Below are 24,170 nucleotides of genomic sequence, written 5' to 3'. Positions count from 1 at the left end.
GCAATATGTGTAACAAGGACACCTTAAAATAAAGTGTTACCAAAAATGATTGTCTTTGTAATACAACTTATTTGAATTACAGAGAGACGCCCCACGATAACTAAAGCATTGGAAGACACAGAAGCAATCGAAGGAGGAAGTTTGGTGCTGTTATGCAAGACCTCAAAGCCATGTCATATTGTTTGGTACAAAGATGGCTGTTTAATCTGGAATTCCTCAAAGTACTTAGTGAGTCGATCGGGAAATGAGGCCAGGCTGGCCATCCGTGATGTGAAAGACAGTGACGCAGGGGTGTATGAGTGCGATGCAGGATCTGTCAGCACTAAAGCCACCGTGACTGTTAAAGGTATTTCAAACGTCTCTTTTCTGCAATTTACCACCAAGTTTTTTTAAATTTGGTTGAAATTTGAAATCTGTATGTTTGTTTCACATTAGTTATTCCTGCTGAGTTTACAAAAGCGCTTCAGAACCAAGAGGTCAAAGAGGGAGAGAGTGTAACGCTGATGTGCGAATACTCTATACCCGGGGTCCAGTTTGTGTGGCGCAAAGGACCCGAGACGCTAAAATCTAGTGAGAAGTACCACATGAGGCAGAGGAAATCTTGCATTTCTCTTATAATACACAATCTGAAGCCAGAAGATTCAGGGAATTACACATGCATTTGCAGAGACCAAAGAACTATGGCTACTCTTACAGTCAATGGTATTGATATCGATTGCTATGAAAATGAAATTATAGTATTCAGCTTTGATCGTGTAGCTTTACTTATGCCATTTCATCCATTCCAGCGGTTCCTATATCATTTATTAAAGAGCTCAAGAACCAAGAGACAGATGAAGGTAAAAATGTGATATTACGCTGTGAGCTTTCTAAAGCTGGAATCCCAGTGGAATGGTTGAAAGGTGAACAAACTCTCTTGCCTGGGGAGAAGTATCAGATGAGGCACATAGTCACCATACTAGAGCTGGTAATCAGAAGTCCAGTTCCTGAGGACAGTGGAACATACATCTGTGTGTGTGAGGATCAAAGGACCAAAGCCATTGTCAAAATACGAAGTAAGACAAGATGTTAAATATATAGAATTTGCTTTTCCAGTACTCTGAATGCTGAAAATGGAGCTTATATATCCGTTTGTATTTCCTTAGCTCAACCTATCACGTTCAAACAGAAGTTAAGAAATCAAATGGCTGAAGAGGGAAACAGTATAATCTTACACTGCGAGATATCCAAACCAGACACCCCTGTCCAGTGGAGAAAAGGAAGCAACCTTCTCAGGTCTGGGGAGAAGTACAAAATCAGGCAGAGAGGCTGCATGCTAGAGCTGAAGATTTTTAATTTGACGCAAGATGATAGCGGAGTCTATAGCTGTACGAGCGAAACTGCTGAGACATCAGCCAACATCACGGTTAGCGGTAAGTTAGTTAAATTCACTAGTAAGGGTTACCAATAAGGAAAAAGGAACACTAAGGAGTAAGGATTTTTTGTGCTTACCCAGTCAGTCCAGTAGTTCAGTAATGCTAAAATATAATTATTGTTGAAATTTTATGGATTCAAAGATAGATAGCACAAAATTTTCATCAAAAGCAAGTCTTTGGGAACAACTAGAAACTATTTGGAAGTCAATAACAACAGAGACTGGAAAATTACATAAAAACAATGCCAGCAAGAATGCAAGCTGTTATCAAGGCCAAAGGAGGCCATACAAGATAAAAGTTTTTTTGTTATTATGTGTGAATAAAGACTATTTAGTTGTTTCAGTTTGTTATTTGCCTAATAAATGATTATACAGTTTTTAGGTTTAAAGTTTTGACAGATTCCTAAAATATTTGTTTTCTGTCTTTATGACAGGTGGTCGAATAAATTTGTTAAGCACGTGTGTGTGTGTGTGTAAAGAGAGCACATACAGTCATCTGTTCACTTGTTCGTTTGCCAAAGTTGAAAGAACAAAAAAATAAGGATGTTCTTACTTGTTTTCCTTTTTGTTCTGTAGCTCAACCTGTTACTTTTAAAGAGAAGCTGAAAAACCTGGTAGCCGAGGAAGGGAAGATGATAACATTGCACTGTGAGCTTTCTAAAACCGGTGTCCCAGTAGAATGGTGGAATGGAGAGGAACTGCTCCAGCCTGGAGAGAAGTATAAGATGAGAGAACGAGACACATCAGTTGAGCTGATCATCTGTGAGGCCATGCCTGAAGACAGTGGAGTCTACAGATGTGTCTGTGGAGACCAAAAGACCAAAGCTACAGTCAAAATTGTTGGTAAGATTTTGTTTCATTGATTTGTTTTCATTATTATAAAATGTATGTTATTATAAAATTCATATGGTGGTTTCACAGGTGCTCCTGCTAGTTTTAAGCAAAACCTTAAGAACCAAGAAGCTCTGGAAGGCAAATCTATAACCCTTCACTGTGAGCTTTCCAAAACTGGAGTACCTGTGGAATGGTGGAGAGGAGATAAACCGCTCCTTCCAGGGCCACAGTACCAGATGAGGCTGGATGGAAAGACTGCAGAGTTGGAAATAACTAATGTTTTCCCTGATGATGCTGGGATATACAGCTGTGTGACTGGAAGCCAAAAGACCACAGCTGAAGTGAAAGTCAAACGTAATGTCAAAAACATGTTAAATATATACTGTATACTGTACAGTACCGTTCAAAAGTTTAAAGTCAGTAGATTTTTTTTTAATTAATAATTTTATTCTGCAAAGCTGCTTTAAATTGATCAAAAGTGGAAGTAAAGGCATTTATAATGTTACAAAAGATCTCTCAAATAAATACTGTTCTTTTGAACTTTCTACTTATCAAAGAATCCGAAAAAAAAGTATCATACTTTCTGCAGCTTTTTACGGTAGTGTACAGTATATATCATATGATTACTGCCTGTGAGTTCAATTGTTCATATTAAAAGACCTGTCAATGTTTTCTCAGCCCTTCCAATTACTTTCAAACGAGAGCTTCAGAATCAGATATCTACGGAGGGTGAGAGTGCAGTATTTACCTGTGAACTTTCAAAGCCTGGTGCTCCAGTTGAGTGGAGGAAAGGTAGAGTGATGCTGAAAAGCGGAGCCAAATATCATATGACGCTTGAGGGGCGATTAACCAAACTGCTGATAAATAATCTTGTTGAGGGTGATGCGGGAAATTACACCTGCAAAGCCAAAGATTCACAATCGACAGCCGAATTGACAGTTCAAGGTAAGATCCAATCCGTTATAAATATAAACAAAGTACTGCTGAATTTTCTGACATTATGGATTTCATATGCATTTCATTTTCATCGCCATTTGATTTTTGTCTAGCGTTGAGTGATCCAGTTCTTCCATTTCATTAAAAATGTCCTTTTCTTCCACAGCTACAATAGCACTCTGTCATGACATTACATCAGCCACGTACACAGGTTTAATTAATCTCTCAACAGTGATATAGATCACTGTTGGATTTTCATTACATGATGATTCATACCCTCAAATTACACTCATTATTTGACATCAGAAGAGTCTTGCTATCTGAAATCCCTTTATTTATTATTAGTTGATTAAAACTACAGTAGAAAGGTAGGCTTTATTTTTTTATCTTGACCCTTTCATTACAGCATGGGCTAGTTATAAAGATCTGTGGTGTGTTGGTATACATAATACATCAATAAAATGAACCTCAATAGATGACATTTCTTTGATGACTTTACCTGATGTAATTATTAAAGGTGATTGCTCTCAAGCACAAAAAGTATACACTGGTACATTTTTTGTAGCTCTTTGCTGATGGAAAGACACAACATTCACCCTTTTGGCTAGTCTATAACCTTCATGAATACAGGCTTACTCAATTCTTGGCTTTCTAAAGGACTCCCTGCTAACTTTAAAACAAATTTGAAGAACCAAGAAACTCAGGAGGGGAACAGTGTCAATCTGCACTGTGAACTTTCTAAGGCTGGAGTTCGAGTAGAGTGGTGGAAAGGAGAAGAACTGCTCAAGACTGGAGAAAAATATCAGTTGAGACAGAAAGAAGCAACAGTAGAGTTGTTAATAAGGAAGGCACAACCAGAAGACAGTGGAGTGTATCGCTGCATATGTGGAGATCAAAAGACTGAAGCTACCATCAAAGTTAATGGTATGATCCAAGATGTTTTCATATGCAGGTTCCTGCATTTAAGAATTACCTAATTTGTTGTTAGAAATTAAAAGCTTATCAGATCATGCAACATCTTCATCGTTTTACTGATCTGTGTAGCTCTCCCCATCACTTTCAAACAAGAACTTAAGAATCAAGAGGGTGAAGAAGGGAACAACATCACATTGCGCTGTGAACTCTCTAAGGCCAGTGCTGATGTGAAGTGGTTGAAGGAAGAGGAAGTCCTAAAGCATGGAGAAAAGTTTCAGTTGAGACAGATAGCAACTAAAATGGAGCTCGTTATCAGAAAAGCCATACCTGAAGACAGTGGAGTCTACTTTTGTGTATGCCCTGATCAGACATCCATAGCTACAGTTAAAATCAATGGTACAAAACTTAAGCAATTTATTAAATAAATGCAGACTTTTAGGTCAAATATTCTGCTTAGGTGACCCAGATATTTTTTGCGATTTCTTAGCTCTCCCGATCACTTTCAAACAAAACTTGAGAAATCAAGAAGCGGTGGAAGGCAACACAGTTGCTTTCCATTGTGAGCTTTCCAAACCGGGAGCTATGGTGAAATGGTGGAGGGGTGAAGAGTTGCTGCAGGTTGGAGAAAAGTACCAGATGAGGACTGAAGGACGGATTGCTGAACTTCTCATTAAAAATGTAAACTCTGAAGATGTCGGCTTCTACAGCTGCATTACCGGAAAGGAAAAAACGACAGCGGAGGTCAAAGTTAGGGGTACGCTATAATACTGCAAGATCTGATCTTGATCTTTCATTAATTTTGCAATTACTTAGTAACTTTCCTCTTTTGGATTTTGGAACTTGAATACATTTTGTATGGTTTTCATAGCTCTACCTGTCACTTTTAAACGAGAACTTCAAAACGAAGTAACCAAAGAAGGTGGGCAAGCTGTGTTTAGCTGTGAGCTCTCTAAACCCGGTGCTCAAGTCGACTGGAGAAAAGGAAGAGTTATTCTCAAGCCTGATGACAAATATGAAATGAAGCAAGAGGGTACATTCACCAAACTGGTCATACGTAATGTTGAAGCAAGTGATGCTGGGAACTATTCGTGTAAAACCAAGGATTCTGAGTCAACTGCTGAGCTAACCGTGAAGGGTAAGGCATGCAGTCTTTTTGCAGCGGCAGCTTGGCACATTTTGTCTTTCTTGGCTTGCTGCTATTACACTGTATTGCTTCTTGTGCTGTAGTTTTCAGCTTTGCTGTGCTTTGAGGGCCTGCATGGCTTTGTAGTAAAATAATCTGGCATACCTATACCTTTTTGTTAACGTTTCCAGTTCCACCTATCACTTTTAAAGTCAAGTTGAAAAATCAGGAAGTTGAAGAAGAAAATAAACTCGTGTTGCACTGTGAGCTTTCAAAAGCTGGATGTCCTGTTGAATGGAGGAAGGGGGAAGAGCTTCTTAGGTCAGGGTATAAATATCAAATCCGAGAACATGATGTTACAAGGGAGCTGATCATCACAAAGGCCATGCCTGAAGACAGTGGAGTCTACAGCTGCATTTGTGGGGAGCAGAAGACCAAAGCCACGATCCGAGTATTCGGTATGGATGAAAGTTTTAGAGAAAATTGAGCTTTTATTGTCGCTTGAGCTCACTACGAGCTAACGTGTTACTGTGCTACTCTTCAGCCACACCAGTAACGTTCAAACAAAACCTGAAGAACCAAGAGGCTCCTGAGGGAGGTGTTGTTATTCTGCATTGTGAGCTGTCCAAAGCTGGGGTACCAGTAGCATGGTTAAAAGGGGACGAGGAGCTCTGCAATGGGACTAGATACAAGATCAAGCAGGAGGGATTGGTTGCCGAATTACACATTAAAAACGTTCTTCCCATGGATGTTGGGGAATACAGCTGCATTGTTGGAGACCAGAAGACTACAGCTGAAGTTAATGTTAGGGGTAGGTCCAATGCCACTTTAATGGGTACACACTCTCAATGGGTGCACACAAGATTTTTTGAATAATCGGATTCAGTCAAATCAGATTTTGTCATTGCAAATTAACTAATGTTGTCTAAAGACACCTGTTTGTGTCTACACCCATTACCTTGACAACATTTTCACAGTGCTGTAAACACTCTATGATACCCAAGGCTGGAAATGATAGAATGTGGGGGACCAGATAGTGAATTTAGAGGTGGGATGCCATTTTGATTCAAACTAGTTATATTTTTAAGGAAAATTATGAGGATTTTGTTTCCACAAAATAGCCTCAAGAAAGCTGTATGAGTTATAAAATTAACACGTTTGTTTCTTGAATTCTTAATTTATAACATTACAGAAGATTTCTTTTTAACTTGTTAAATAGAAACTTTTATAGATAACTTGTTTTTCATCAAAGATATAGATAACTTGTTTTTCATCAAAGAAAAAATGTTTTAATGTATACAAAAATATTAAGCTGCACAACTGTTTTCATTATTCATAAGAAATGTTTATTTTGCAGCAAATCATTATTAGATAGATGCATGTTAGAATGATTTCTGAGTTTGGATCATGTGACACTGAAGACTGGAGTAAAGGCGGCTGAAAAATCAACTTTGCCATTACAGGAATAAATTACATTTTAAAATGTAGTAAAAAAGAAAACAGTTATTTCAAATTGCAATAGTATTTCACAATATTACTTATATTTTTTATTCTATATATTTATATTACTCTATTTCCTTTAAAATAAATGCATCTTAGGTGAGCATAAGCTTAATGCTTATTTTTTTATTTGAATAGGATCAGGTAATCTCAAAATTGCCATGGAATAATGAAAAAAATCTCTCCTGACTCCTCAGCTAGGGTCCCCCAACTGAACCTCAGCCATTTCCACCATTATTGATACCCTCATGATCCTTTCATGAACCCTGTATGATACCCTTCATGAATCACAGGGTCATACACACACAGTGTCATATCATATCATAAACTCTACCAATTAACATTCCAACATGATTTATAATTTGCAATTTTTCTCTCAAAATACTTTTGAGCTGTTGTTGAGATCATATTTCTTAAACCTCTCACAGCTGCTGCCTCTGTGTTCTTTGAGAAAGAGCTTGAGAGTCAAGAAGCAATGGAGGGGGATTCTGTCCTGTTTCGTTGTTTGCTCTCTAGCGATAATGCCCCAGTGACTTGGAGAAAAGATGCAAATCAGATCACACAGGGTGGGCGATATACCCTCCACCGTAAAGGTTCAACTCAGGAGCTTGAAATCAGGAAACTGAGAGTGCAGGATGCTGCCGTGTACTCATGCAGTGTCAGAGGCAAGAACACCTCTGCGACCCTCAGAGTGATGGGTAAATCAAAACAAACCTACATAAAAAGTTTATAATAAAGTGTAGCTTGCCTTCAAACATAAACTCCAAGGACTCCAGTGAATTCACAACAGAGGTGTTCCTTTATTCGGTTCCTTTCCAGAGCGTGTGAGGATTGTGAAAGGACTGCGTGACTTGACAGTTACTGCAGGCGAGAGCGCACACTTTGTGTGCGAGCTTTCACATGAGAACATCCTTGACGGGATTTGGTGGCTTGGTTCCAATGAACTTCAGGAGAACGAGATGAACCAGATGAGTATCTGTGGTCGAGAACATCACTTAGTGCTCACTATGACCACAACCGAAGAGTCAGGTGATGTGTCCTTTGAGGTGGGAAATGAAAAGACCTCTGCTCGTCTTCGCGTGAACAGCAAACCTGCAGGTGAGTGTAAAAATCCTTATTGCAAATAATTTCTTTCATTTATTTACTATTAACAAGCAGACGAACTGATATATAAGATAAAAGGATATACCAAAATGTAATGTATCCTTTTAACTGCATACTCTAAAGTGCATTCTCTCATTGTAGTTTTCATAGAGGAAAGACTGAAGGACATGATCATTTTTGAGGGAGATTCTGCCACCCTATCCTGTGTGACTTCTGACACCTGCACACCTGTCACCTGGAAACGAAATAATGTAACCCTGCTCTCTGGGGAAAAGTATGAACCTCTGAAACACGGGAAACGTAATGTTCTTCTGATTCATAAAGTCAGAAAAGAGGATGCTGGGATTTACATGTGCGATACAGGAGACATGCAGAGTAGTGCTACTCTTACAGTCAAAGGTAGGAACAGCTTGAAACATTTGCTCCAACTTTAAAGATTATTATTTTATCTATTACTTTTAATAAAATAATAAAATAAATCATTATTTGATATATTTATTTAAAAATAAATTAAATTATCAGTTTTAGTATGTCTTTGTTTGAAACATGATTTATTTTTAAATTCATACATTCATTACCTATTTTTTATTGTTAATTGGTTCTCCTAGTACTTCATATTTCAATAATACAATTTTGAAGTATTGTTTCATAGAAGGAAATTGTGAAATTGTCACGTATACCTAAGGGGCTCTTTGCTTACTCTCAGAACGTCCTTTGTTTTTCTGCCGGGAGCTCCAAAACCAAGAAGCAGAAGAAGGTGAGACTACTTTCTTGTGCTGTGAATTGTCTCAACCTGGAGTTGCAGTTGAGTGGAAGAAGGGAGCAGTTCTTCTTAGGCCTGGTAACAAATATGAGATGAAACAGGATGGATGTGAGCTGCAGCTACAGATCAATGACCTCACAAGTCAAGACAGTGGGGCCTACAGGTGTTGTGCCGATGGCATTGAGACAAGGGCTAGTATTACTGTAAAAGGTAATACCAAAATAATTGCTTGTCTATATATATTTCATTTGATGGGGAGGATTTAATCTATGCGTGAACTGAATGTCAGTGAATGAGTGGAAATATTCAGTAATACTTTATAAAATGCATTAATTGCACTTAGTACTTTATATAATTCATTAAATAATGTTTTTTTGCATTGTGAACATTTGTTTTACGACTGTTTCTTCTTCCCTTGTGCCACAGAATGTCCTTTATTTTTCCATGAAGAGCTCCAAAACCAAGAAGCAGAAGAAGGTGAATCAGCGTTCCTGTGCTGTGAGCTCTCTAAACCTGGAGTAGCAGTACAGTGGAAAAAGGGGGCAATGCTGCTGAAGAATGGACAGAAGTATGAGATGATGCAAGAGGGCAATGAAGTACAACTTCAGATCCATGATCTCACAAGTCAAGATAGTGGTACCTACAGATGTTGTGCTGGCAACATAGAGACACGGGCTAATATTATTGTTAAAGGTAGGAATGCACAATAATAATACGGTTATGGTATATATTTAGATTCGTTGTTGTAGTATTAGTCGATATTGGATATTTTATTGTTCGTGCTCATTCCCCCTATTTTTACATTCAATGTAGATCACTTTAAACACTAATAGTTATAAAACATGATTAAATGTAATCTTTAGCAAATCTCATTTTCATAATGTACATTATAATGCTGTGATGCATAAATTAATTTGTAGCATTTAAAACTATTCATTTTAGTTTGTAATGTTTTACTTTTAGTGTGAAAAAAATATATAGAATTTTAATACTGATCATGTATCAGTTATCAGCCGTATAATGAAAATAATAATTTGTTGGTATCAGTCAACAATTTTACTATCAGTGCATCCTTAAATGTTTGCAACAGAGTTTGTGTATAATAATTATAATATAGGTTTTTAATTAAAGGGGTCATATGATGCTGCTAAAAAGAACATTATTTTGTGTATTTGGTGTAATGAAATGTGTTTATGTGGTTTAAGGTTCAAAAAACACATTATTTTCCACATACTGTACATTACTGTTTCTCCTCTATGCCCCGCCGACCTGAATTTAAAGTTGAGTTAAGGGAGTTCCCTGATGAGGGGACTAGAGGGGAAAGGAAATTATAGTGAGAGATGGAAACGAAAAACACAAAGAGAGACACAAAGGAAACAAACAAAGAGACACAAGGACACCGAATGAGGTGAGACCTTTCTTTGCGTGAACATTTGGGCAGCGTTATGCAAATCTTCCCACATCGTGACATAGATATGTGGGGGCATGTTAGAACGAGCCGTTTTAGGTAGGCGTGGCTGACTCTTAACTTTTATAAAGAATATCTCTTTGGATTTGAGACTTTAGTCTTTGCAACTTTACAGATCTTCTTTATGCACCTAGAGCTTGTAACACTCCAAAGAGAAAGGAAAAATTGAAATCGCATCATATGACCCCTTTAAGGCGTGGATATTCATCTGTCATTGGTGTTTAAGTAAGACCATTTAGCGAAAGACTAAAAGAAACCATTTCCTGCTAATCTAGTTAATTTGCTTTCCCTTTTCAGAGCAACCTCTTTTCTTCTGTGAGGAACTCCATAACCAGGAAGCAGAGGAGGGCGAGACAGCCTTCCTTTGCTGTGAGCTCTCTAAACCTGGAGTTGAAGTGCAGTGGAAGAAGGGAGCAATACGATTGAGACCGGGAGACAAATATGAGATGAAACAAGATGGCTGCAAAGTACAGCTACAGATCCATGACCTGACACGTCAGGATAGTGGCACATACAAGTGCTGCTCTGGAAGCCTGGTTACCACAGCATCCATTGTAGTCAAAGGTGAGAATCGTGAAATTACAGGGCCATACTATGATGTTGTGAAAAAGTATTTGCCCTCTTCTGATTTACTGTACAATATTAAAATACATATTTAAAAATAAAAACAAAATGAAATAACATAAACATAAACAAATTAGCTTATTTATTAAAGACGTTTTAATTCCTAAAGACTGAATAATTGAAAGATTACAATTTATTTTTCAGAACATCCTTTGTACTTCATCAAGATGCTTGAGTGTCAAGAAGCAGAAGAGGGCAAAACTGCCTTCCTTTGCTGTGAGCTTTCCAAACCTGGGGCTGCCGTACAGTGGAAGAAGGGATCTGTGCTGCTAAAGCCTGGAAGGAAGTATGAAATAAAGCAGAATGGTAGTGAACTGCAGCTTCAGATCCATGAGCTCACAAGCCAAGACAATTGTGTCTACACATGCTGTGTTGGTAGTCTAGTGACTTCAGCTTCTCTGGAAGTGAAAGGTATGGTATATTCAATTTAGCTTCCAAGATGAGTTGTTAGAGTACACATCAATTAACATACTTATTTGCTGCATCCAGAACAACCTCTGTTTTTCTGTGAGGAGCTCCAAAAGCAAGAAGTAGAAGAGGGTGAGACTGCCATACTGAGCTGTGAGCTCTCTAAACCTGGAGTGGAAGTGCAGTGGAGGAAGGGAATTGTTTTGCTTCGACCAGGAAACAAATATGAGATGAAGCAAGATGGCTGTAAATTACAGCTTCTGATACATGAGCTCAACAGTCAGGACAGTGGTGTCTACAAATGTTGTGCTGGTAGCTTGGTGACCACAGCAGCTATCGATGTGAAAGGTATGTGTTTTTCTATAATGAAAATTCTACAAAATTGTTCAATCGACTTACTCTTGAATAAAATACAGAAAAGTAGAGATGCAACAATCTATGCACTGGATAGGAAAACGAGTAAGTATGGAGCGATCCAGCATAAGATTAGCTTTATTTCAGGTAGTAGAAATTGTTAAAAATGTATTTGGTGTTCTCCAGAATCACCAGTTGTCTTCCAAGAGGAGCTCCAAAGCCTTGAAGCAGAGGAAGGTGAGACGGCCACCCTGACCTGTGAGCTCTCTAAACCTGGAGTTGCTGTGCAGTGGAAGAAGGCAACAATGTTGCTAAAGCCAGGCAACAAGTATGCGATGAAACAAGATGGCTGTCTGCAACAGCTTCAAATATATGACCTGAAACATGAAGATAGTGGCTCGTATAAATGTTGTGCTGGCAGTCTGGTGACAACTGCTTCACTTGTGGTAAAGGGTAAGGGACATAAAAATATTCAGACATAAAAATCACTCAATCATTAATCTTTTTTTATCTTTCCAGTTGTCTTTCAGTAAAGCATGAATGCATACTTTTTGTTTGCCTTCTACAGAACATCCCTTGTTCTTTTCCAAGGAGCTCCAAAACCAAGAAGCAGAAGAGGGTAGGACAGCAATATTTTGCTCTGAGCTCTCTAAACCTGGAGTTTCTGTGCAGTGGAAGAAGGGAACAGTGTTGCTGAAGCCTAGTAGAAAATATGAGATTAAAGAGGATGGTTGTCAACTACAGCTTCAGATACATGAGCTAACAGTCCAGGACAGTGGGGCCTACAAATGTTGTGCTGGTAGCCTGGTCACAACTGGATCTCTTGTGATAAAAGGTCATTCAAATGCCAATTTTCCACATTTTGACCTTTGACATAAGAATTGATTAATTTTAGCAAGAAACAAATTGACACATGAACAGATTAAAGACATGTATGCTTTTGTTTTCCCTCTACAGAAAAACCATTGTACTTCTCGGATGAGCTCCAAAACCATAAAGCAGAGGAGGGTAAGACAGCCATATTGTGCTGCGAGCTCTCTACACCTGGAGTTTCAGTGCAGTGGAAAAAGGGAACAGTGCTTTTGAAGCCTAGTAACAAATATGAGATTAAAGAGGTTGGCCGCAAACTACAGCTTCAGATCCATGAGCTAACAGCTCAGGACAGTGGGGCCTACAAATGTTGTGCTAGGAACCTGGTCACAACTGCTTCTCTTGTAATAACAGGTAAATGGATTATTCACATGCCCACTTTTAATATAAAGTATATGTTCAATAGAAAACAAATAGACACATGAATAGATTATAGACATATATGCTTTTGTTTTCCCTCTACAGAAAAGCCATTGTTCTTCTCTGAGGAGCTCCAAAACCAAGAAGCAGAGGAGGGTAACACAGTCACATTGCACTGTGAGCTCTCTAAACCTGGAGTTTCAGTGCAATGGAAGAAGGGAACAGTTTTGTTGAAGGCTAGTAAAAAATATGAGATAAAACAGGATGGCCGTGAACTACAGCTTCAGATCAATGAGCTAACAGCTCAAGACAGTGGGGCCTACAAATGTTGTGTTGGGAACCTTGTCACAACTGCTTCTCTTGTGGTTAAAGGTGAGTGAATTATTCAAATACAATTTTTCCATACTTTGATGTTTGACATAATTAATGAATTCATACGTACTTTTTTCTGCTGAGCATGTAAAGACAGAGATATTTTTGTTTTCCCCTTCCAGAACAGCCATTGTTCTTCTCTGAGGAGCTCCAAAACCAAGAAGCAGAGGAGGGTAACACAGTCACATTGCACTGTGAGCTCTCTAAACCTGGAGTTTCAGTGCAGTGGAAAAAGGGAACAGTGCTTTTAAAGCCTAGTAAAAAATATGAAATTAAACAGGATGGCCAGCAGCTACAGCTTCAGATCCATGAGCTAACAACTCAGGACCGTGGGGCCTACAAATGTTGTGTTGGGAGCCTTGTCACAACTGCTTCTCTTGTGGTAAAAGGTGAGTGAAGTTATTCAAGTGTGATATCTGTAAGTATGGTGTTTGGTATAACCATTTTTTGGACTGTTTATGTGTCCAGTTTTTTTCTGTTGAGCATGTAAAGATGTAGATATTTTTGATTTTCCCTCACCAGAACATCCCTTGTTCTTCTCTGAGGAGCTCCAAAACCAAGAAGCAGAGGAGGGTAAGACAGTCACATTGTGCTGTGTGCTCTCTAAACCTGGAGTTTCAGTGCAGTGGAAGAAGGGGACAGTGCTTTTGAAGCCTAGTAAAAAATATGGGATAAAACAGGATGGCCGTCAGCTACAGCTTCAGATCCATGAGCTAACAGTCCAGGACAGTGGGGACTACAAATGTTGTTTTGGAAACCTGGTCACAACTGCTTCTTTTGTGGTAAAAGGTAAGTGAATTATGCAAATACCATTTTTCACAATTTGACTTTTGAAATAAAAATGAATTCATTAATCTGTTCATGTGTATATTTGTTTTTGTTGAACATGTGACACCATATGTTTTTGTTTTTCCCTCTCAAGAAAAGCCATTGTTCTTCTCTGATGAGCTCCAAAACCAAGAAGCAGAGGAGAGTAAGACAGCCATATTGTACTGTGTGCTCTCTAAACCTGGAGTTTCAGTGCATTGGAAGAAGGGAACAGTGCTTTTGAAACCTAGTAAAAAATATGAGATAAAACAGGATGGCCGTCGACTACAGCTCTGTATCCATGAGCTAACAACTCAAGACAGTGGGGCCTACAAATGTTGTGTCGGAAGCCTTGTGACTACTTGCTCTGTTACAGTGAATGGTATAAAAACATGTTTAAGTGAAAAAGTACTCTTTCCATGTAGAGCACTCTTACAACATTGATTGCTATTAAATCAGCACTTTATGATAATTCGTTAAGAGCACATGATTTGTGAATATAGCCACAAATGGTAGAAACATGAAATGTATTTTTATTTCCCCATGTCCAGAGCAACCAATATTCTTCTGCAAGAACCTCCAAAGCCTTGAAGCAGAGGAAGGTGAGACAGTCACCCTGACCTGTGAGCTCTCTAAACCTGGAGTTGCTGTGCAGTGGAAGAAGGGAATAGTTTTGCTAAAACCTGGAAACAAGTATGAAATGAAACAAGATGGCTGTGTGCTACAACTCCAGATACGTGACCTGAAAAGTGATGATAGTGGCTCTTATAAATGTTGTACTGGTAGTATGGTGACAACTGCTTCTCTTGTGGTAAAGGGTGAGTGATTTTTTTATAGATGTAACAGAGGAATGAATTAATTAGTCTATTCATTTGTCCATTTTTTCTGTTAGGCATGTAAACATATTTTTGTTTTCCCCCACTAGAACATCCCTTGTTCTTCTCTAAGGAGCTCCAAAACCAAGAAGCAGAGGAGGGTAAGACAGTCACATTTCACTGTGAGCTCTCTAAACCTGGAGTTTCTGTGCAGTGGAAGAAGGGAGCAGTAATACTTAAACCAGGTAAAAAATATGAGATTAAACAGGATTGCCACCAACTACAGCTTCAAATCCATGAAGTAACAGCTCAGGACAGTGGGGTCTACAAATGCTGTGCTGGAAGCCTGGCAACTAATGGTTCAGTTAAAGTGACAGGTACAGATATTATTTTAGTGAAACATGTATCTGCAATTTCCAACTTTTTGTCCATGTAGAACTTTTTTCATACATGGAAGAAACCACACTTTATTTATTTATTTATTTTTCGCATGCACAGGGCAACCTGTATTCTTCTGCAAGAACCTTCAAAACCTTGAATCTGAAGAAGGTGAAACTGCATTCCTGAAATGTGAGCTCTCAAAACCTGGAGTTGCCGTGCAGTGGAAAAAGGGATCAGTGTTGCTAAAACCAGGAAACAAGTATGAGATGAAACAGAATGGCTCTGAATTACACCTTCAAATCCATGATTTAAAATGTCAGGACAGTGGTGTCTACAAATGCTGTGCTGCTAGGATGGAGACAACAGCTTCTGTTGTTGTAAAAGGTACATTTATGTTCATTTCCATTTTTGCCAAATTTCAGTTTTTGCTTAAAACTTTACTTAGAATTCAAAACAAGTATTATTGCATTTCCTATATTTTTACACCAGAAGCTCCACCTAAAATTAAAGACATCCCTCAAGCCCCACCAAGAATAAAAGGAAAAAACATTATGGAAGAAACACACAGTGGTTTAGTCCATAAGAAACAAGCTGCAGTCATTGAGGAATCAGACGTCTCTATCTTAGAGCCATCAGAAGTTAACTTCCAGGATCTCTGTGAGAAACTGACAGATGACCAGGAAGTCAAGAGAAAATCATTGGTGAGACAAAAGGGAAAAGATGTGAGTTCCAAAATGGTTATCAATGAGTCTAGTTGCACCATGGGAGAACCTGAAATTCCTTCTCTTGCAACAAATGTACCTGAAGAACAAAGAAAAAAGGAGTTGGACACAGATTCCAAATGGGTTACTAAGATTTCTGTGGACCAGCAAAATGAAGAGATCTCAGGGCAAGTTCAAAAGAAAACTCCAAGCATAGATACAAATGAACAGAGCAAGGAACCACCCAGAGACGTTCCCCTGCCTCCACCGCGGTCAAAGGGTAAGACAACACATCCAGATGATTCACTCCAAGACCAGCACAGTGTTAAAGAGCCAACTCTTGACAAGAGAGGCAAGGAACAAGATGTTGTCATTGAGGCTACTGTGGAGACCACAAAGGCATCAAAGCATGTTGACCTAACAGTGTCACTCCCTAAAGAGAATGTGTCCCAGCTACATGTTGAAACCAAAAGGCAGCCCTTTGTTTTGGAAGCAAAGATCCAAGATATGGACATAAAACAAACTGTGAATACCACTTTGAAGAAATCAGAACATGGCTTAAATACCCCAGTCTTCAAAGAGATACCAGCGAAACACATTGAATCATCTAAGGAACAACCATGTCATTTAGAAAGAAATAATCAGTATATCAAACAGAAATCAACTGTAAACAAGGAACCAAAGAAAGAGCAAATTGTGAACAAGGAAACAGAGTTGGAAGAATTTGCCCTGCATACAAATAAAAAGAAGGAACCAAAACAGAAATCACTGGATAAGAATGCAGCATATGAAAATCAAAATATCCAATCTGAAAAGAGATCAGAAATTGAAAAGGTTCAATCCATGAATGAACATCATGGTACCATAACACCAAGTATTGCAATTACAAGCCAGAAACCCAAAGAACAAATCCTTTGTGCACAAAGAGACACCACAATGCCCGTTAGAGATGTGCAGAAGGAATTACAGGCAGGTGAACAGAATTTACCACACATTGATAGTGGAGAACTGAAACATGTCAAGCAGGCTGTGGATGAACATCATGGAAAAGTACCAAAGCATGTTACCGGAAAAGCAACAAATATTGCAATTGCAAGCCAATTTAAAGAAGAAATCATTCCTGCAGAGAAAGCTACAACAATGTCCATTAGGGATGTGCAAAGGGATTCACAGGAAGTGGAACCAAACTTACTACACATTGATAGCGGAGAGGAGAAAAATGTGAAGCAGGTCATAGATGAACATAACGTAAAAGTACCAAAGCATGTTAAGGAAAAGGCACCAAGCATTACAAGACAGCAGTTAAGAGACCAAATAATTCCTGCAGAGAAAGCTATAACAATATCTTTTAGGGAAGTGCAGAAGGCATCACAGGAAGTTGAACCAAACTTGCCACACATGGACAATAAAGATCAGAAAAATGTGAAGGAGGCTGTCCTTGAAGGACAGAAGGAAGATGTTTCCAGAGGATCGAACACTCAACCTGAGGAGATGATGCCAGAGCAGATCACAAGTGTGGATTCTGACAAACAGAAGAGTTTAAAAGCAGAACAAGGTGGTCCTGGTATAGACATAGACTTTGAAGATGAGCCAGAGATGCTTGAGGCTGCGATTAAAATACAAGCTGCTTTCAAGGGCTACAAAACTAGAAAGGACATGCGGCTCATCTTTAAAGAAGTGTTCAAGAACCAGAATATTGATCTTGGTGGCACTGCATTCCTAGAGTGTGTTGTGGAAGGTAAAATAAGCACTGTGCGTTGGCTTAAAGATGGAGTAGATCTCAAGCCTGGGGAAAGGCACAAAATCATCCATAATGCCTATGGTAGGTGTCTTCTAGAAATTTCCAGCTTTACAAACAAAGATGCTGGAATCTACACATGCGAAGTTGCAAACAATTTTGGGGCAATTAGTTACAATGGGAATGTGATAGTGGGTAAACCACAGAAGCCATCACAAACAATTCAGACTGCACAAACACCAGGTACAGAAATGGTCTCTGAGAAAGAGGTTTTGCCAACAATTAACACTGAAGAGGAGTCATTGAGACTCGCCTATGACCTACCGGCAGATGACACCTACAGCAAGATCCAGGAGAAAAGGAGAAGTCTAATTTCAGTCAGCTCTAGTGAGTTGTCTAAATATTCTGTCTGTTTCAAAGTGTTTATTATACTTTTATGCTATATAATAAAAGCAAGATTAGGTCTGCACTGACATTAACTTCTGGCTGATGCCACTAAAGACAATAATTATTCCATGTATTATGTCATGTTCTATGACTGATTAATGGTAGCTAATCGGAAAAGAAAAAAATGATCTAAAATTAAATAAATAAATAAAAATTAAACAAAAAAGAAACAACTGGAAAATGTGATTAGTAATAGAATTTTGCACATCAGTAGCAGCTGAACTTTTTTGTTTTTTGTAATTCTGCATCCTCTTTAGTATCCTGTTACTCAGATTATGACACAGCCCCAGATGTTGAGACAGAATACCAATCTAGGTAAGTTTTACATCGTAAAGACCTCACAAGGGCTCTTAATTATAAAGAATGATGGCAGTGTAAGAGCATTTTTCACTTATTTGTACTTTGGAATAATACTTTGCAATGTTTTTTTTAAATGAATATGTTCTCAAATAGAGGAGGTAAAGAGGCAGGGAAGTCAAAAACTGAGGCTTCTACTACTCAGACTTGTGAAGAAGAAAAAATAATTAGTGTACAATCCCCAAAGAATACAGACCAGCTAAAAGTGAAAGGTCAGTTCTATTGGTACTACAAGTTATGTTTTAAAGCTCAGAGATAATTTAATAATATGCAACAATAGCAGTTTGAGAAGCTCGATATGCTGTACCTTGTGGACTTCTGTATTGTTGCGTTTGTATTTGGCATAGGTGGCGATTCACAGAGCCAGACACCCTCACCCAAACGCATGCATTCCTACAAGTCCTCTGCAAATGCTGAGTCGTTCTCTGAGTCAGATGGAGATGATGATAGAGGAGAGGTAGCAACTTTTTATAATAAATTAACAATAATAATAATAAACTTCAATTATTGGAACTTATTGTACATATTGTAGCTCAGAGTGCTTTAGAAACAAGTGAAAATTAAATCATCAAATGCACTTATATGGAGTGTATGTGTTTGTCACCTTGTAGACCTTTGATATTTATGTAGCCAAAAGTGATTGTCAGCCTCTGGGAGGAAACAAAGAGGCTTTTGTACTAAAGGAAGGCCAGTTTGTGGAGGTCCTGGACTCAGCCCATCCTGTGAGGTGGCTTGTCCGTACAAAGCCAACCAAGATCACACCATCCCGTCAAGGCTGGGTATCCCCTGCGTACCTAGAAAAGAAGACAAGGGTGAATTGATGTGTGTATATAAATGGTATAAAATGTTGTTACATTATTTTAATAATATTTCATTTTTTTTCTCTAAGGAAATATTTTCATTGGCCCATGAAGCAGAGACAAAAGAATCCGCTGAGAAAGGCAAAACAGTTTTTACAAAGGATGAGCACAGTTTGATCCAAAGGTAAATCAGACTCAAGTCTACCAGAAGTTCAAAGTCTTACAACTTACAAGTCTTACAAAGTCTTACAACGTTTTTAGTTTTAAGTTTTTCATATATATAGAATTTTTATGTATTTGTATTTTTTTCATTATTTCAGCTCCACTTAAGGATGCACAGATTACAAATAACAATGTCTTTATTGTTTATTTTATTATTAGGTTTTGTGAAACCCTAAATTGACTAACTTGATGCTTTTTTTTATTATTTCCAGTCGCTTGATCAAGGGACTCCTTGATGGTGAGAATAATTTTGTGCGCGAGATGAACTTCTTTGTGGAGCACCATTTACAATACTTAGAGACAAGCTCTCAAGTTCCTCTCACCATCCTAAGTCAAAAAGAGTACATATTCCGCAATATCAGAGATATTGCAAGTTTCCATGAATGGTAAATACATCTCTTTCTCTCCAGTTCATTACAGGCCTGCCCCAAGCCGAGGCTTGCATCTCAGACAAAAACACACAGCATTTCTTCAAGGCAAGAGCACATACTGTTTTAAGTTTGGCAGAAAATGATCCTTCTTTTAAATTATGTGAAGTATCTTAAAATAAACCAAAATTATTTTTCTACTGTGTTCCAGCAATATGCAAACACAGAGTTGGCACATTTGGATACCCAGGTCTTCAGCGTTAGCACGTATTTGCAGAGACCCATGGAGAGAATTCAAACATACAAAAATGTACTTAAGGTGTGGTAGCTTAATCATTTTCTTTAATACACACACACACACACACACACACTTCAGTCTGTCTCTAATGTCGTCCAGGATACAGTATATATATATATATATATATATATATATATATATATATATATGAATTAGATTCAACAGCCATTCAAAAGTTGGGGTCAGTCTGTTTAAATATATTCACACACAAACAGCAAAAAACAAAACAATATTTAAAAAGTCGTAATTATTGCTTTCAATACAGCTTGTTAGCAGCTTCCATTTTTGTCTTTTTAGGAGTTGATCAGGAACAAAGCAAAAAGCGGACAGAACTGTTGCCTGCTGGAGGATGCCTTTGCCATTGTTTCCAGCTTGCCTTGGCGTGCAGAGAACTTGCACCATCTGTCCATGATTGAGAATTACCCTGCACCTCTCAAGGGACTTGGAGAACCCACTAGACAGGTACTGTATCATTATACCCTGAACCTCTTTGTTTGCTGGTTGACAGGGTGACAAGTGTGAGTAAGGATTGGAAGGTATCATTCCGCTAATGATAGTGTCAATGTGTTTCCAGGGCCATTTTACAGTATGGGAGGAAATTCCTGAGGTCAAAATCTCTCAAAGAGGACATCACCGCCACGTCTTTCTCTTCAAAGATTGTGTTGTCTTCTGCAAGCCGAAGAGAGAACTTGGCACATACACTGAGGCCTACATATTCAAGAATAAGATGAAGGCATAATCAGATATGCATTTATTAGTATAGCATTTTTTTGTAATGCAGAACTTTTACAGTCCATTCTACATGCTGTCTTACTGAAAACATACTGTAGCTAAATGTCACTGATGAAATTCAATCTAAATGCTGTTCAATGAAAAGGTTCACCTTGCATTTGAAAAGATATGCATATAGTACACTGCACATGTAATATCATGTATATCATGGCAGCACTAATCACTGCAGTCCATTTCACATCCATTCCAAATGCATTTGCTTTCTTCACAGCTGAGTGATATTGATGTAAAGGATACAGTGGAAGGAGATGACAGGTCATTTGGTCTTTGGCACGAGCACCGGGGAATGGTGAGAAAAATCATTCTGCAAGCTCGATCCATCCTCTTCCGCCTCTCCTGGCTCAAAGATCTGAGAGACCTTCAGCAGCGCAGCAAACAGCCCACTTGGAGTAAGTTAGGACACAGAAGAGCAAACTTAAGAATAAATCTGTTTTGACTGCTTGAAATTATTGCATTTTTGCAACACCTCTTTGTTTTATATTTACAGCTGTCCCATGCTTTGAGCAGCATCTTACTGACTATCCAGCAAAGCTTGGACAAACTGTAAAACTGGTCTGCAAAGTCACTGGCACACCAAAACCAGTAATAAAGTGGTATAAAGGTGAATAATACTATCTACACTGAACAAAATTATAAACGCAACACTTTTGTTTTTGAGAGAAATAGGCCTTTTGTGTACATAGAAAAAGTCTTAGATCTTTGAGTTCAGCTCATGAAAAATGGGGGCAAAAACAAAAGTGTTGCGTTTATAATTTTGTTCAGTGTATGTGTGTGTATAAATATAGAAAGTTAACATTTACATAGTGTATAAATGGGTTCTGCTGATGTGCTGTCCTCAGATGGTCATGCTGTGAAAGAAGACGAGCATCACATTACATCAGAAGGACAGTTAGGTGCTTGTTATCTTGTACTGACTTGTGTCATAGAGGCGGACTCTGGTCAATACATGTGTTATGCAACCAATCATGCAGGGAATGCAAGCACTCTGGCTAATATCATGATTGATGGTAAGTTTTTGAGAAATTGTTATTATGGCCATCTGTTATAATGTTTGTATTTATTTCCAAACACATGTCTTGCATTTACACTACTGTTCAAAAATTGGGGTCAGTAAGATTTTTTTTACATAGTTTTATTCAGGAAGGATGTATTACGTATGTTGATCAAAAACTTCTTTTCATCATTTAATCCTTAAAATATTAGGCAGCACATATTTGCAAAACTGATCATTAGAAAAATTACTTGTGCATCGAAAAAGTATATTAGAATTATTTCTATAGGATCATGTGACACTGAAGACTGGAGTAAAGGCTGCTGGAAATTAAGCATTGTCATCACAGGAATAATTTACATTTTAAAATGTATTAAAATAGAAAACAGTTATTTGAAATTGTAATAATATTTCACAATATTACTTATTTCCTGTATTTTTGATCCAGCAACCTTGGTGAGCATAAGAAACTTTTCAAAAATATAAAAAAATATTCCTGATCCCAAACTTTTGAATGATAGTGTAAGAAGTTTTAAAGGTGACACAGTAAAGAATAGGTTAGCAAAAATCGAGAAAAAGGTTTTTGTTTCCCACAGTGCCTCCAAGTTTTACAACCAGATTACAGAACTCAGTGCTTGTAAAGGGACAAGATGTGCAGTTCAGGTGCTCCACACAATCTGATCCTTTACCATCAATAAGGTACTGGTTCCATTCACTCATATTAATGTAATGGCATTTATATGGTCATAAAAAAGCTCAGACAGTCTATATGCACAGGTGGTTTAAGGATGGCATTCAGCTTGAGGATAACAGGAAACACCAGATTCAATCTGATGTCCAAACAGGAATTCTCACTCTCACTATAAAGAGAGCTGAAGAGGCAGATCTAGGTCAATACCAGTGTGAGGTATCAGAGTCTTTTGCTACTTTTTGATGACTTTATATCATATATGGATCCCATTATATACTTTTTCTCTGTGTTTATGATACAGCTACAGAATGAAGTGGGCAGTGCCAAGTGTAAAGCTGAACTCTGCCCTCCAGCACCATTACCTGTGGCAGTCAGGACCCAAAAGCAATCACAAACGACCCCAACTCCAGGTAGGATGAAGAGGAATGTGAACCGCAATTGCTGTTTAAGGCAGAGAAGGTGTGTATTTGGCCACTAAGTCTCACCATGTGTTGGTGGGCACCGGTAGGCTTTGAAGGAGCACATACCACAATCATCTCCCAACTCCGACTTCCCACCCATTCCTCATGTTCTGTCACTGGAACACCAGATCTTCTGAATATCCATTCCACTCCTCTAACAACTAGCTCTGTAGTCTGGAGACCATTTTCAAATTAAAATCATATGTATTGATAAAATGTACTTTTATGTAGTGTTGAATTTCACCAACAGTTTCCCATTTTCAAGAGCTTCTTGGTCTGGAAGAAACCTTTGATGGGATCACTCAAATTATCAAAAACTTCATCGGCCATCTTCATAGAGGCATCTGCATTGCATTATGTCATTGGAAACATTTACTTACATTATAATATTACATTTTTTATATGTACATATACAATACCTTTCAAAGGTTTGGGGTCGGTAAAATTCCTTAATGTTTTTTACAAATGTTTTGCTATACTTATCAAGGCTATATTTATTTAAAATAAAAATACAGTAAAACAGTTGTGAAATATTATTACAATTTAAAATAACTGTTTTCTATTTTAATATATTTTAAAATGTAATTTATTCCTGTGATGGCAAAGCTGATTTTTCAGCAGCCTTTACTCCAGTCTTCAGTGTCACATGATCCTTCAGAAATTATTCTAATATGCTGATTTTTTTCAGGATATTTTGATGAATAGAAAATTCTAAAATTGAGAAGACTTAAAAGTTTTGAGTGTTTTGAGGCATTTATTTGAAATAGAAATCTTTTATTATAAATGTCTTTATTGTTGTTTTAGTTCAATTTAATGTGTCCCTGCTAAATGAAAGTATTAATTAAATAAACAAAAACAAATCTTACTGACCCCAATTTTTGGAACTGTAGTGTAAGGTTTCATTTTATTTGTCTTTAATTCATTTGGTATTAAATAAAATTGCATGCTACTTCATATATCATACGTACAGTATACAGTATCATATCATGCATTTTCTTTAATATACCTTTTGTGGTTATATGTTTTCATTTATACATTACGTGGTTCATAAGCAGCTTTTGAACACTTGTCAATCATGTGCATTTCCACATCCAGTTTAACACACTTTCCATCCCATTTCCTTTATAGTCACAAAGCAGGAGACTAAAGGTCTGATCAAAATCATCATGTAAGTGTCTTCACACAGATGCCTCAGCATTTTGCATGCATGCTACTTTCCCAGTTTTCTTTCTTTCTGTCTCTTTTCTTCTCCTTGT

At 37.9% G+C, this 24,170-nt stretch overlaps 1 protein-coding gene across 1 annotated transcript in view; it reads left to right on the top strand.

Moving 5' to 3' along the window:
• obscna (obscurin, cytoskeletal calmodulin and titin-interacting RhoGEF a) overlaps positions 1–24,170 on the top strand; it is a 45,639-nt gene that overhangs the window by 11,366 nt on the left and 10,103 nt on the right. The window contains exons 20-67 of the mRNA XM_016446125.1: positions 83–346; positions 436–702; positions 789–1,055; positions 1,146–1,412; positions 1,991–2,257; positions 2,336–2,602; positions 2,927–3,193; positions 3,842–4,108; positions 4,229–4,495; positions 4,587–4,853; positions 4,968–5,234; positions 5,414–5,680; positions 5,767–6,033; positions 7,151–7,420; positions 7,542–7,820; positions 7,968–8,225; positions 8,533–8,799; positions 9,016–9,282; positions 10,355–10,621; positions 10,826–11,092; positions 11,171–11,437; positions 11,630–11,896; positions 12,012–12,278; positions 12,401–12,667; positions 12,779–13,045; positions 13,168–13,434; positions 13,568–13,834; positions 13,968–14,234; positions 14,404–14,670; positions 14,778–15,044; positions 15,166–15,432; positions 15,538–17,874; positions 18,192–18,249; positions 18,388–18,503; positions 18,639–18,748; positions 18,903–19,103; positions 19,181–19,275; positions 19,526–19,691; positions 19,724–19,789; positions 19,893–20,000; positions 20,277–20,441; positions 20,554–20,712; positions 20,983–21,160; positions 21,259–21,372; positions 21,611–21,778; positions 22,359–22,461; positions 22,540–22,669; positions 22,755–22,863. Coding sequence (XP_016301611.1) covers positions 83–346; positions 436–702; positions 789–1,055; positions 1,146–1,412; positions 1,991–2,257; positions 2,336–2,602; positions 2,927–3,193; positions 3,842–4,108; positions 4,229–4,495; positions 4,587–4,853; positions 4,968–5,234; positions 5,414–5,680; positions 5,767–6,033; positions 7,151–7,420; positions 7,542–7,820; positions 7,968–8,225; positions 8,533–8,799; positions 9,016–9,282; positions 10,355–10,621; positions 10,826–11,092; positions 11,171–11,437; positions 11,630–11,896; positions 12,012–12,278; positions 12,401–12,667; positions 12,779–13,045; positions 13,168–13,434; positions 13,568–13,834; positions 13,968–14,234; positions 14,404–14,670; positions 14,778–15,044; positions 15,166–15,432; positions 15,538–17,874; positions 18,192–18,249; positions 18,388–18,503; positions 18,639–18,748; positions 18,903–19,103; positions 19,181–19,275; positions 19,526–19,691; positions 19,724–19,789; positions 19,893–20,000; positions 20,277–20,441; positions 20,554–20,712; positions 20,983–21,160; positions 21,259–21,372; positions 21,611–21,778; positions 22,359–22,461; positions 22,540–22,669; positions 22,755–22,863 — 12,663 coding nt within the window. The remainder of the gene's footprint in view (positions 1–82; positions 347–435; positions 703–788; positions 1,056–1,145; positions 1,413–1,990; positions 2,258–2,335; positions 2,603–2,926; positions 3,194–3,841; positions 4,109–4,228; positions 4,496–4,586; positions 4,854–4,967; positions 5,235–5,413; positions 5,681–5,766; positions 6,034–7,150; positions 7,421–7,541; positions 7,821–7,967; positions 8,226–8,532; positions 8,800–9,015; positions 9,283–10,354; positions 10,622–10,825; positions 11,093–11,170; positions 11,438–11,629; positions 11,897–12,011; positions 12,279–12,400; positions 12,668–12,778; positions 13,046–13,167; positions 13,435–13,567; positions 13,835–13,967; positions 14,235–14,403; positions 14,671–14,777; positions 15,045–15,165; positions 15,433–15,537; positions 17,875–18,191; positions 18,250–18,387; positions 18,504–18,638; positions 18,749–18,902; positions 19,104–19,180; positions 19,276–19,525; positions 19,692–19,723; positions 19,790–19,892; positions 20,001–20,276; positions 20,442–20,553; positions 20,713–20,982; positions 21,161–21,258; positions 21,373–21,610; positions 21,779–22,358; positions 22,462–22,539; positions 22,670–22,754; positions 22,864–24,170) is intronic.

The sequence above is a fragment of the Sinocyclocheilus anshuiensis genome, unplaced genomic scaffold, assembly GCF_001515605.1.
Source record: "Sinocyclocheilus anshuiensis isolate Anshui unplaced genomic scaffold, SAMN03320099.WGS_v1.1 scaffold107, whole genome shotgun sequence".
NCBI lineage: Eukaryota > Metazoa > Chordata > Actinopteri > Cypriniformes > Cyprinidae > Sinocyclocheilus > Sinocyclocheilus anshuiensis.
The sequence above is the reverse complement of the archived record's forward strand: the minus strand, read 5'-3'. Positions and strand labels throughout refer to the sequence as shown.